Source organism: Geospiza fortis, unplaced genomic scaffold (assembly GCF_000277835.1).
Source record: "Geospiza fortis unplaced genomic scaffold, GeoFor_1.0 scaffold396, whole genome shotgun sequence".
In the NCBI taxonomy this organism is placed as follows: domain Eukaryota; kingdom Metazoa; phylum Chordata; class Aves; order Passeriformes; family Thraupidae; genus Geospiza; species Geospiza fortis.
The window spans coordinates 3,966,495-3,979,807 of NW_005054345.1; the positions used below are offsets into that span (position 1 = coordinate 3,966,495).

Here is a 13,313-nt window from a genome sequence, read left to right on the forward strand (position 1 = left end):
TAGTGGATGGGGTTTATAAGGATTCATGCTTGCTCCCATTTATTCTATCTTTTAGTAGTACTAATAATAAACTTTCTGTTTTGTTTATTGTGGTAAAGAAGGCTCTTATTTCCCTGAGTAACTGTGATGAACTGACCTGTGTATGGAAATGGCTCTCTCATCTAGAGTAATTAGTTCTAAATTGATTGTCTTTGGAAGAATAAAATATTACAATTCTAAATATGCAGCTAATTCTGTCAAAATGTTATCTATAAGCTTGGGGATAGTTCAGAAAATATCCCACAATATTTAAAACAGAGAAACATTTTAACATTGAGGTAATCCCATCCTATTTCTGTTACTAAGTTCTTGTAGTAAAAGATTGGAATTTTTTTTCCCTATCAACTTTCTGATAACCTTTTTCTGATGCTGTTTTTTTGTTTACATAGTTATGTCCAGAACTAAGCACTACAATATAATTCAAAGGCTGGGTAAATTTGACTTCAGTCTCCCAAGTTATCTTTCCATAATCTGCTTCACAAGAGAAGGCCTAGAATGAAAAAACAGAGTGTGGGTGTTCATACCAACTTTTTAAGCTACCAGTCATAACAGTCACAAGTTGAGAAAATTGGGTTGTCTTAAAGTCTGTGTGGTTCAAAAAAGGATTTCAAGAAAGACATCTTGCTAAATGCTTGTGCCTGAAAGGGGAGAAGGAAGATAGCAGCTGATTTATTGTCTGCTGAACTAAACCCCAGTGTTTTTCCCTGTTTTAGCTCCAGACATTCAATACAGCTGCACCCTGCAGGGATGTCCAGGACTTGACTAACGGGGTTGCCATGGCTCAGGTGCTTCACCAAATGTAAGTTGATTCTTCAGCTGGAAGAAGAGGGATTCAATTGCCTGAGGTTTTTGTGTTTGACAGATGTAGTTGCTGTTAAAGTAGGCAGAAATTCAGAGGGGACAGTTTATAACAGAAGATAGGTTGTGCCTTTGTTTTGCTGTTTTGGGAGTGATATAATAGCTGATTAATGACGTGGTGGAAAAGGTGGTGAGAAGATGTACAAATACTGCAGTATTAAATTCATACTTGTGGAAAATTGGGCAAGGATGACATTATCGTCTTCACTTTTGCCATCAGCACTATTTCCATGCTTCAGGCAATGTATTCCTTTTTGGAATGAGAAACTAAAGATTCCAGAGGCATGGCTTTGTGTTCTTTTCTTCCTGAGGTTGCTCAATTTATTTAGATTTAAGTTCTAGGTTTTAAATGACAACTTACTTTTCGTGTGAAAGACAAGAACTGTAAAACTTCAATAGCCATTAATAGTAAGGAATTATTTTACTTTTGATTAGCTGTTTTATTGATGTGATGAAGATTGGTAGGCTGAGTGATACACTAGTTTTGAAGTTTGCATAGAAGGTTGTAATGCAAGTCTTGTTTTGAAATAGTATCATACTACAAGTCATCACTGCTATTTTATTGTTATTGTTGGCCCAGGTAATTGAAGAGAAGTCTGCATTACCACCTCAGGTTCAAAGTATCATTTTGTAATTACTAAGAAATTACTTCAACACCATCACAATCCACCTCCACCACCGCAAAAAAAAGAGCTCAGAAGCCCTCCTGTCTGCTTGTAAAGATTTTAAATATACTTTTTAAAGACAGCTCTCACCCTTTTTCTGGACATGGCAAAAATTGATTTAGGGTTTGCTGAGAGTTGCTCCCCATGTATTTTGGGTATTAGGCAGCCACATGCTTTGGGCAAACTTCTTATCACCAAGCTGGTTCTTGTGCAGGTGGGGATAATGATTGTCCTTTATTAGGTGCTTTGAGACCAGTGAATAAACAGTGTACTGTCAAAGTTAAATATTGTTAAATATGCTGTGATTGTGCTGCTTGGCAGCTGAGTGTGTGTAACCCCTCCCTCAGCAATTTATCCTTGTTTATGCTGGCAAACTGAATCCCCTTCTGTCCAGGGGAACCAGAGACATACAAAATATACAAAATGCCAGTAGTTTAAAGGGTTTTCTTAATACATGCCTTTGATAAATTGGAGTAAACATTGGTTTGTTCAGCCTACAGGAGTAGGTACCAAACATAATGTCAGCACTAGTCAAAAAAAGATGTTTCTTTACCTCATTATGGTTACTTTATCAGGTATAAAAATTCAGCATGACAAAGGCCTCCACATCCTTGTGCTCCATCCATAGCTGGCTCAGGCACACAGAGAAATCCTCCCAGCCCTGGAATGTGCCTTAATGCAGCCAGCAGGAAATCTCCTGTGATATAAGTTTACCTTGCAATCTCCAGGAGTTCATGCCTTGTTAGACACTGGAGTTGAGCATCAGATGATTTAAGCTGGGAATTTGCTGCCTTATTTATTTAAGTCTGTGCTCATTGATTAATCATTTCATTTCATTTCAGAGATGTTGCCTGGTTTGATGCATCTTGGCTCAGTCGCATCAAAGAAGATGTTGGTGACAACTGGAGAATAAAGGTATTTAAAACTGAAGATAATGCAGTTTGTGGGGTTGGATGTTGTGCCTGTCCTGAGATCTGGCAGTCCAAAACCTACATAATTAAGCTCAAGCTTTTTAAGAATATTTTAAATGACCTTGAGCTGTCTGTTGATAGTTTAAGTGCCTTCTAGCATTGTTGGATGGGGATTTTCTGCTATGATATTTCTCTTCCTATGTCCTCTCATAGAGCTGCCTTGTAACCATTTTATTAGAAATTATTTGATTTAATAAGAAGTAAAATTTTTAATAAAATTATAACCTTGTCTTTCATGTACAACAACTAGTCCAGTAATTTGAAGAAGATACTGCAAGGAATTATGGACTACTATCATGAGGTATGGAAATACAATTTACTGTTGTTGTTCTCATCATTAAACACAATGATTATTGCTCCCCTTGACTTAGCCAAGTAGAAAAAAAGCTGTAATTTGTTCTTTTAGGCAGCAGATGTATGATAATTATCTGTTAAGTGGGAGGTCTGAGTGAATATGAAATTAATTTGAGCAGGTGTGTTTTAGATAAGGTTCTTGGAGTATGAACTGGGAACCATGTCTTTGCCCAGATGAATGCTGAAAGGACTGAGCTGCAGAATCCTGTTGACTTTTGTGTGTGTGTTCATGTTTGCTCTTGTCTAGAGAAGTTTTAATCCTTTTGTACACAACGGAACAGAGTCAGCAACCCCAGTGTAGGTTTTATGATATTCAGTGGGAAGCTGGGAGCCAAGGTAGGAATCCTCCTGGACAGTATTAGTTTGTTCTGTCTCATGCAGGGATGAGTACAGTAACCATAAAAGGCTGTTGTATTTTGAATTAAAAAAAAATTGCTGAATTTTGTATCGATGTGATTACAGTTATGTAATGGGTATGGTTTAGAAAAACTTGCCAGATCTTTTTGTGGCTTCCTGGTCTTGCTGGGCTGAGCTGTGACACCAAGAGCCAGGCCCTGACGTGCTGCCAGTTCTGAGGATCTCTGGCAGGCCCAGAAGCAGAATTTCTTTAAGTTCATGAGAAGCTTTTTGAAGGATTTGGCAGCAACTCCATCTGGAAGTGTTATTAATTCCTTTTTTGTAAAAGGAATGTTGGTAAAATAAACGAATTCTCTCATATATGAGAACTGTCCCAATAACTTTTACTGTTGTCACTTTTTCTTGTAGAAGTGCTCAGTTAACTAAACCTGATAACAAACTTCTAGGGCATCTCATGATACCACATTTTCATGTTGTACAAAAGTGGGAGTCTACTTTTTCTTATAATATTTTTTTTTTCAGTTCCTGGGTCAGCAAATTGCAGAAGAGCTTATTCCAGACTTGACCCGCATATCTGAGAACTCAGATCCCACTGAACTGGGCAGGCTCCTGCAGCTTATTTTGGGTTGTGCAGTCAACTGTGAGAAGAAACAAGGTAGGCACTACCTTAACCTGCTCAGCAAACAGCAGATTGCCTCAGGTGATAGTTAAGGTGGAAAAGATGTAGAAACTTTTCTTTCTTATCTATCAACATTGTTAATTTGCTGAATGGCTGTTCTGAAGCTGGAGTTCACTTAAAAGCAGATATTCCCTGGGAAATGTCTGTGAATAAAACTCAAAACTTTGTTCAGAGTAGGTTTAAAAATAGAGTCTGAAATGTGTATGGTCTATTCAGATTGTTAAAATATGTACCAAGACCTATTCAAATGCAAATATAGCAAAATTAGATTAAGTCCTTAAATTAGAAACTGCTTTCTCTGCCTGCAGAGGCTCAAGACTGAATTGGTTGTTTTCTCTCTCATTCCCAGAACTAATCCTCCATGCTCTGATGGCATCTCTCCTTAGGCAGAGTATAGATTTGTCCAGTTAAAGGTTGATAATCTTTTGTTGTTATCTGCCATATTACTGGAAAATAATGATGGTGGTTAATGGTACTCCTGTATACAGAGACCACTACTTGTTTTGAGGAAGCTTTATGGATAATAGATTTTTCTGGATCTTTCAGCAAACAGTTTATCATTTCACTCAAACCATTGAGATGACCGTTGTCATGAGTCACTACAAATCCTTTTTCACAGAGCACATACAGAATATCATGACCCTTGAAGAGTCTGTTCAGCATGTTGTCATGACAGCCATTCAAGAGGTAGGTAACAGTTCATATCCTGATGCTGTCAGCTGAGAAGTCCAAATACCTTTTGTTGACCTTTGTGAATTTTTTCATCCAAGCAAAGCTCAGGGAGGAGTATAAGTACTTTCCTAAATTATTTGGGAGGTTTGGGGCCAAGAGACCTTAAACCCCAGCCAGAGGGTTTAGACTCATGGTGCCCAAACATACAACAAATGCTTAAGATTTTTTTATTCCATGCAAGAAATGTATACAGTTGCCAACCACTGATTATACTGGAGTTAGAGTCTGAAATTGTCTCCAGCGCTGTAGTCTTGGTCCCAGAGTTAAGCTGATTGTGTTTGTGAGGTTGCATTGTTCTGACAGACCATTCCAGCCTCTGACTTAGAAACTTGCAGCTGCATCTCTTCTATTTCTGTCACGGTGTGCTCCTCCTCCTGTCTTAATTTGTTCTTGGTTGGATCATCTTAGTGATCCAGCTCACAGCTTAGCTCTGCAGTCACTGGCTTTTGAGAGCTTCAGGACTGTGAAGCAGAGTGTGGAGAGAGGCAAAAACTAAACACTGATTGTGAAGAGAAGGTGGTGTGTAATTGCACCCTCATCAAGGTAACAGTGGAGTTAGTAACAAGCTTTGTAACTTAGATTTAAATTGTCTGTATAGTCTTTAAAGCTGTACTGGTCCTGTTGGTAGAAATAAATCCATAAAGCTTGTGTTTGTTGTCTTCTGACTAAGTAAACTTTCTAGAAGAAGGTCTAGAAATAATTCAGTAATTTCTGAGAGGATTAAAGCCCTTTAATTCTTGGTAAATACGCACTGTACATCTTTGTATCTGAGAAGTAATGTTCTCTTTGTTTTGTGGCAATTAATGGGACACAAAGAAATGTGAAAGCTGTTAAATCAGTGGAGTGAAATCCTGTCTTTGGTTCATTCCAGTTTGACTGACTAGGGGGTGGCAATACCTTCAACACATCATGCATTCATCCAATACAATGTTACTGCAAACTTGATTAATTTTGTGAGGAGGCAGGTAAAAAAATCATCTTAGTGTAGATCTGTTCAAATCTTTTACCAGCCATGAGATGAGGAGGAGCATTATTAATCTGTTTTGGTATATTGAAAGGATGCAATAACACAATGGAAAATACAGTTGGTACTCAGTAGACAGTGAACTTACAGATCTATAACCTCTAATTTAACCTTTTTTCCTATGCCCTCTCTGTAGCTCATGAGCAAGGAGGTAACAAATGCTTCCCCATGTGATGCATCAAGTGAAGTGGAACAGCAGGTAATTGGCTGATCTGTGTTGCTATTGTAGATCAAGCCTGAACTGTAAGTTGGTAATTGGCCATCCCTTTAATGAAGAAATGCTGGTTTTCAGTGCTAATTAACTGAAAATTTCAGTGTTATTCTATAGCTTCTTTAAAAACACACAGTGACTGCATGGGGTGAAACTGGTCAGTGCAAACCTACATTGCAGGGAGGGGTAGGGGTGCACCATCAGCATTGTCAGGCTGAGTACTTCAGGTTATTTTAAAGGGGTTGTGAAAATTCCTGATAACCTGAACACTACAAGGTGTTGCACATAAAATGAACTTTCCTTTAAAGGCATATGAAAATGGTGACAGCACGTTCCTGTGTTTTGTTATGCCTTTAGCCTAAGTTGTTGTGTTTCAGTGATTTACTTTCTAAATGTGATAATCAGGCAGGTGAAATGAGCAGGGATCCTGATCTAGCAGAGTATTTATCGGTTTGTGTGTCAATGTGTGCACCCAACAGCCACCTTAAACAATGGATGTAAGCAATTGAGGCATTTTAGAGGCTGTAACTGAATACTTTGAATATGGGCCATAGTGATTGACTGCCTTATTTTTGAAAGCTTAAAAAAGCCTTGGAAGACCTTCAGGAAGCACAAGCAGAAAAAGAGGAGTTGGCACAAAGATGTCAAGAGCTGGATTTGCAGGTAAGAAACAGTCAGTTGTTTGTTTCTTGACTATGTAGTGGTGCTGCTATTAAGATGCAGAAATTTTTAAGGGCAAAGTGCATTTTGCATTGTTTAAATTTTTGTGAGAATTTGTAGCTGCTTGTGGGGGAAAAGCAATTATTCTGTGCTCCAAAATGCAATTACTGGAAAGAGTTTTTTGATGGAAGTGTAAGCTGAGGCCCTGTGCCAGCTTATCTCAAAGGTTCTTTGTCTCAGGTTAATGTTTACCATTAGTAGCAGGTAGTGTTAAAACAACCTTATCATGGTTTTAAAAATTGCCCTTTTCATTCTTAGTCCTCTAGTCTTTTGTACTGTGTCCAAGAAATCCAGTTCATGTCATAAGCAGTAATTAGATTTAATCATAGGAAAATCATGCTATTTCAATAGGAGTTGATGAAGGACAAAAATTTGTAATTTATCTAAAACTTGCTAACTTTTTCTCATACACAATTGCAACATGGAGGAGATTTCAGGATAAAAATAATGAAAACTAATAGATCCTTGCTGACATTTTCAAACAACACTAATAATAGGCCTATTTTTGTTTTTAATGGATATAGCAGTTAATCAAGTCACTCTTGAGAGAAAGGAGAGAGGACTTCATGACAATAAAGAGAAATTTGCATTTCAATCAACACTTTAAAGAAAAAATCACTTATTAGCCCCTCTCTTATGGCACTATAATCTGAGAATAGAAAGAGTTTTATCTGGGAAGGCAATTCATGTCAGATTTGGCTCTGCACAAAGAGAACATTGGGGTGGCATCTTCTTGTAGGAGCCAGAGGGCTGTACTGGCTGCGAGAGCCTCTGAAAATGAACACCCACAAAAGCAGAAGCCAGTTTTACATTTCTTGCTGACAATGAAAACTGTAAAAGCAGAATACTTCTCTCTGAAGCAGCTCAGAGCTACTTGCCATGCCCAAGAAGCTACTGCTATAACTGAGTTGATATTTAATTTTCTTTTTTTCTTGAGGCAGTAGTAAGGCTTCCTAGAAAAAGCAGAGATGTAGAAATGCTTGTGAGAAGAATCTGCAGAAGTCCCAGGTGTTCTCCTGTTCTCCCTGGCTTTTCTTCCAGAATTCTCAATTAATTAATCATAGGTGATGCAGAGCCAGTTGCTCATAACATGGCATGGGACAGGTGAAAGGTGTTCAAGGGAAAGATACTGAATATAAACAGATGAGTTAATGACAACACAGCTCTGTAATACTGTGGTGTGTCTTTAAAACCTCTCTTCATAATTTCTGTTGACTGTGACACCACTTCTGCTACATTGAAATAATTAAAAAAGAAGAGAAGGCTATCAGAAAGCAACTGAGAAAAGACATGAAACTTGGTCTGAGTTGTGTCACAGTATGATGTTTAGGGTTTTTTTTAAGTCTGAGATGAGTGATGTTTCAGGATTATTCTGAAAGTCCAAATGTTGTCCATGCTTAAGGAGTGGCTGACCCTTGAACAGGAGGCTGAGCAAGGCTCAGATGTGCTCCCTCCTCGCAGGTGTTTGTGTGTGTGTAAATAGTAAATGACATCTGGTACATAAAAAGGAGTGAACCTAGAAAGCCAGCACCTCATGAAGTGGCAGATTAATTACTCTTTGACTTTTACATCTGTTTGCCTGATAGTTTTTTAAATTATGATCACAAACAAATTGTTTCTTAATATTGCATACTGTAGATTATATCTGTTTAATGTCATCATGATATGTTTTATCTTATTTTATTTATTTGAAGCCATAATATTGACTTGACGCTTCTCATTTAAACTAATTCTTAATAAATTCACTTGTAAGGTCTCAGTCTTCCTTGATATTTTCCAAGAATATAAGAAAGGTAGGTTTACTTTATAATTCAGGAAAACATAACCCAAAAAAGCATATTGTCCCTGTTTCAATGCAGTTGACTAACACATGCTGCGTGCTCTTATGTTCGACAGGACGTTAAAATTAACACAGCAGCTTTCACTAGACAAACTTGAAAGGTTCTATCCTCTTAATCCTTGTGGCTGTGAGGCTGGCTGCTGTCAGTGCAGTGCTGTAGCCCCTGTGCTTAGCTGTGACACGGGGTAGCCGTGTGTGTGCTGCCGGGGTTGCATGCTCCCCCAGGCTGGCCAGGCTGTCCGTGCGTGTGCGCTTCGGCCCACCCCGCTTCCCGCAGCCATCCCCGCTCAGCACGGCAGCCTGGGCTGCTGGCCATGCCCTGCTGCTTCTGGTTGTCAACTACAGGCAAGATGGACACTCGTTGCAGCAGCACTCAGAGTTTTTTGTACGGCGTCCATGGTGTTTTTAATGGAAGTAGCAGTTTTCCTCCATATCACTTTGTCTGCCTTTTTACCGTGGTTTCAGTTACAGAAATTCGTCTTTTTATTTAGAGGGACTTTTCCTTTAGTGCTTCATAACTGTCATACACTAAAGCATCTGTATGCTCCAGTGTGCTCTGTAAACTACATTCTAAAACTTCTAAATGCTCAGCCTTTTTCATAAACTAATTTGGTGATGTATTGCTGTCTTGCTTCAGTTCTTTGGACAGGTCTTACAGTGTTCATGCTGTTTTATCTATGCTAGGTGGCTGCCCTCCAGGATGAGAAAAACAGCTTGATGTCAGAAAATGAGATTATGAATGACAGACTAGAGCAATTAGACGACTCTCTTGATGATCCAAATACCATGGTTGCAAAAAAGTATTTTAGTGCACAGTTGCAGCTGGAACAATTGCAAGAAGAAAACTTCAGGTATGAAATTATTTTCCCCCAAAATCTCTCACTTGTCTAATGCACTCTGAAAATTTCTGGTGCTCTGTGAGGCTTTTCCATCTCAATTTCTTTTGCATTAAAAGCTATCTAGTGCTGTATAAGCATATTTTAAAGGCAGTCCTTACATAAAAAAAAAAAAGAATCTGTTACATGTTGTAAAATGTATCAGTTTGTAATTGGAACAGCCCTCTAATACTTAAAAAAAGGGAAGAATGTGATGGAAGGCAAAAAAATGAGTGCTGATTTGTGTGTCAACAAATCAAAAGCTAAACCCCCCAACACCACCATGTCTCCCTACTGAACTGATTTCTTTCTTTCTTTAGTCTCTCTCTGTGATCCATATTGGGAAACAAAATCACTTTTCATGTGATACTTGATACTGATGTGATAAATTTGCAGTGTGCAATACATTATGATTTAAGGTAGACAACAAAATGTTCCATGTTTATTGTAACATTTTCCCTGCTACTTAAATCTGTAGTTTTCGTTTTATCTTGTTTCTTTTTAGTAATTCTAGTACTAAATGAAACTCTGCAGTAGTGATGAGTTCCTAACAAAAGTACTGGTTTTGATCTGGTAGGCTTGAAACTGCAAAAGATGATTATCGTGTCCATTGTGAAGATCTAGAAAAGCAATTGATTGAGCTGCAACATAGAAACAATGAACTGACCTCTCTGGCAGAAGAATCAAGAGCCTTGAAAGATGAAAATGACATTCTTAGGTATGTAGAAGACAGAGCTCCACACACACACATTAGGATTTAGCGGCTAAATCCAAGGATTTGTATTTAACAGGATTTTTTGAGGTTTTATTTCTGCAGATCTTACCTGAACGAGCTCTTTGGCTAAGCAGAGGTGAAGTGCAGGCTTTCAGGGAAGGGCTCTGTTGTTTGACAAGGATGACACATGGAATTTGTCTGTGAGGCAGAATTAAGGACTACAGAACTTAAACTTCTTTGTATGGGACAGAAAGTGGAAGTTCTCATGTAGAAAAGCATATATACAGCTAGAATTTTAACCTAGCTTCTGGCGTCAGCATTCTAGGCCAGATTTAGGTTAGTGGGATCATTAACAAACTGAAGATGAAACACACAGTAACTTCCATGAGAATTTATTGTAACATTCCAGCTTGTGTAAACTGTATTAAATACCAGACCACCCAAGAAATATCCAAAATAAATTGCATTGTGAAAGCAGATCTGCTATTCATAAAATAATATGAATAAAACGTGGAAAGAAAAGTGGTTTCAGGTGTTTAACTTAGTGATTCTTAAATAACATCTGAAACAAATCCTAGCTGTAGATTTTTTCCATTATTTTCTTGTACCCAGCTTCTGGCGAGATATGAATGCAGATAATAAACACAGATATTAAAATTAATTTTAAAATTATAGTCCCAATGTTTTCTTTCCATGTAGATTTTTTTAATGACAGTTCTTGAGTGTATCTGCCAGTGAGCATTCTCACAGAGCAGTTATGCTCTAATTCTGAATAATCCCCAGGATCATACCAGGTACCAGTATTTTGAGTGACTGTCTAGCACAGGATGTTGTGGTGCCACAGAATTCCTCAGGGATATTTAACCCACTAACCATTGCTCATATTTCTGGCACGTGACTGTCAGTCTCACTTGAAGGCTGGCTGATTTGAGTTTTTACAAGGAAGTTTGTGTTGATTATACATTTGAAAATAAAGCGGTGAAACGTAACTGCTGCTAAGCATGTCACACCTCTCTTTGAAAACAGTGTATCAGCAGGGTTTGAGTTTTGTAACATTTCCTTGTGGTTGCTGTTGATATCTCCAGGGCTACTGCAGACAAGGCAAGCAAGCTGGAGTCAACAGTGGAGGTGTATCGGAAGAAGCTGCAGGACCTGAACGATTTCCGCAGGCAGGTCAAGTCCCTGCAGGAGACCAACATGATGTACATGCACAACACCGTCAGCCTGGAGGATGAGCTCAGGAAAGCCAACGCAGCACGGGCCCAGCTGGAAACCTACAAGAAACAGGTAGCGCTGCACTTGTGTTTGAAAGGTTCCTTTTTCCCCAGGTAGCTGGGAACACCTTAACAACCCTGCATTGTCCTTCTGGAATTTCTGACTTGTGGAAACTCCTTCATACCTGCGGTTCCCTTGTGGGCTTTTCCCTGTTCGTTAAACTTGCAAGCTTAACTGTAGTTGCCCTCTCAACTGATGTGAGAGTCCATAGTCTGCAGGCTTTTCCTCTTTACTCTGACTGAGGTAATTTGTGTGCCTGGGATAGGTTCAGCTGTTACTGAGATCACTTGTATGGAATTATAGCATGGTTTGGCTTGGAAGGGGACCTTGAAGATGATCTCATTCCACTGCCATGGATAGGGGCACCTTCCACTGCCCCAGATTGCTCCAAGCCCCATCCAAACTGAGCTTGAACACCTCCAGGGATGGAACCCTGGAACCACCACAACTTCCCTTTGAAATCTGTGCCAGGGTCTCCCAGTAAAGAATTTTTTCCTAATACCTGATCTAAACCTGTGCTCTTAAAATTTGAACCCATTCCCCACGTCTTGTCACTACATTCTTATACTCTCATATTCTTACCATTCTTCATGAAAATTAGAAGTTTTATTTTAATTTCAGTAGGAATTAAGAAAGAGTTAAATTAAAAAACAAAACAAAACAAAAACCCAAAAATAACCAAAAAAAAAAAAACAACAACAAAAAAAGACCACAGGAAAAAAACCAAAACCAACCAACCCAAAATCAATATAACCCCCTCAAAACACAGAGGCCCCCATCCCATCTCTACTTCCTTAAGCTTGAGGAGCCAACTGTTTTATTTTGGCTGAATTGGGCAGGAGAGATTGTTTTAATGTAGCTTTTTAAAATAGCAGCTTCCAACATTCCTGTGCTAAATAATGCTTTTATGAAAAGGTCCAGGAGCTTCATAACAAACTGTCTGAAGAATCCAAAAGAGCTGATAAGCTGGCATTTGAAATGAAGCGACTTGAAGAAAAATATGAAGCTTTAATGAAAGAAAAAGAGGTAAGTCCCTTTAAGAGTTTATTTGAGCACCTAAATTCTCTCAGATCCTCTGCATGAGTTGAACCTTCCTGGAAGTGGTGCTGCCATAAAAATGAAGTTAAGTGCCCTGTGTGTGCATTCACATATAAAACAAAGTATAGAATCATCAAATCATGAAGGTTGGGAAAGATCTCCAAGATCATCAACACCATCCTAAAATGTGCATGTATCATTATTACTTCTGAATAACGTTATTTGGTCTTAAAAGTGGTGCAGCCTGACCTAATTCCATCTCAAATGTGTCTTGTTAGAGACTGATAGTGCAGTGTGATGCATTAAGAGAGACAAATGAGGAGCTCCGGTGTGCACAGATGCAGCAGGATCACCTGAGTCAAACAGGTACTGCTTTATCTTCAGAGACTCTTTGATTTGGTTTACAGGTTTATTTAAGTGTGCTGCATTAAACCTCTCATGTGATTTCAGGTGAAAAAAGCCATGAGAATCTTGCTGCTGAAATTCTGCCAGTGGAATATAGGTGAGATCCAAAAGCTGAGGTTTTTTGGGGTGTTCATAGGTGGGGCATAAAAATGTCTCTGTGAAAGTTCAGTGTTTACATCAATGTGATTCTTTATCCCACTCCTTGCTTTGCCACCATATAGGTGTTAATTATTTCCCAATACTAAAATTACTTTGCTTTTTTTTCCTTTAAACTGTATCAGATTGGTGTATATAAATCTGTGTTTGGAGTGACAATTTAAAACTCTGCTCATATATCTTAAAGTTTTCAAACATTTTAAGTTGCCATTTAATAACAAATTACATTGTTACCCCAATTGCATCATTAAGTACGACCTGCTTGGCTCACTTTAATGTTGAGGGAGTGAACAGGGCTATTTCTTCCTCCTCTTGGTCACCTTCTTAATTAACAGTGACTTTTTTTGTTGTTGTTGATTCAGAGAAATGTTTATTCGGCTGCAGCATGAAAATAAGATG

General features: G+C 38.5%; 1 protein-coding gene across 1 annotated transcript in view; it reads left to right on the forward strand.

Annotated features, from left to right (window-relative positions):
- The first annotated feature begins 757 nt into the window (after positions 1-757).
- HOOK1 (hook microtubule tethering protein 1) overlaps positions 758-13,313 on the forward strand; it is a 19,689-nt gene continuing 7,133 nt past the window's right edge. The window contains exons 1-14 of the mRNA XM_014307837.2: positions 758-838; positions 2,405-2,477; positions 2,784-2,834; positions 3,767-3,899; positions 4,543-4,610; positions 5,816-5,878; positions 6,470-6,553; positions 9,135-9,301; positions 9,903-10,043; positions 11,126-11,327; positions 12,231-12,341; positions 12,632-12,719; positions 12,804-12,855; positions 13,277-13,313. The exon at positions 13,277-13,313 is cut by the window's right edge and continues 86 nt beyond it. Coding sequence (XP_014163312.1) covers positions 816-838; positions 2,405-2,477; positions 2,784-2,834; positions 3,767-3,899; positions 4,543-4,610; positions 5,816-5,878; positions 6,470-6,553; positions 9,135-9,301; positions 9,903-10,043; positions 11,126-11,327; positions 12,231-12,341; positions 12,632-12,719; positions 12,804-12,855; positions 13,277-13,313 — 1,293 coding nt within the window. The 5' untranslated portion in view covers positions 758-815. The remainder of the gene's footprint in view (positions 839-2,404; positions 2,478-2,783; positions 2,835-3,766; positions 3,900-4,542; positions 4,611-5,815; positions 5,879-6,469; positions 6,554-9,134; positions 9,302-9,902; positions 10,044-11,125; positions 11,328-12,230; positions 12,342-12,631; positions 12,720-12,803; positions 12,856-13,276) is intronic.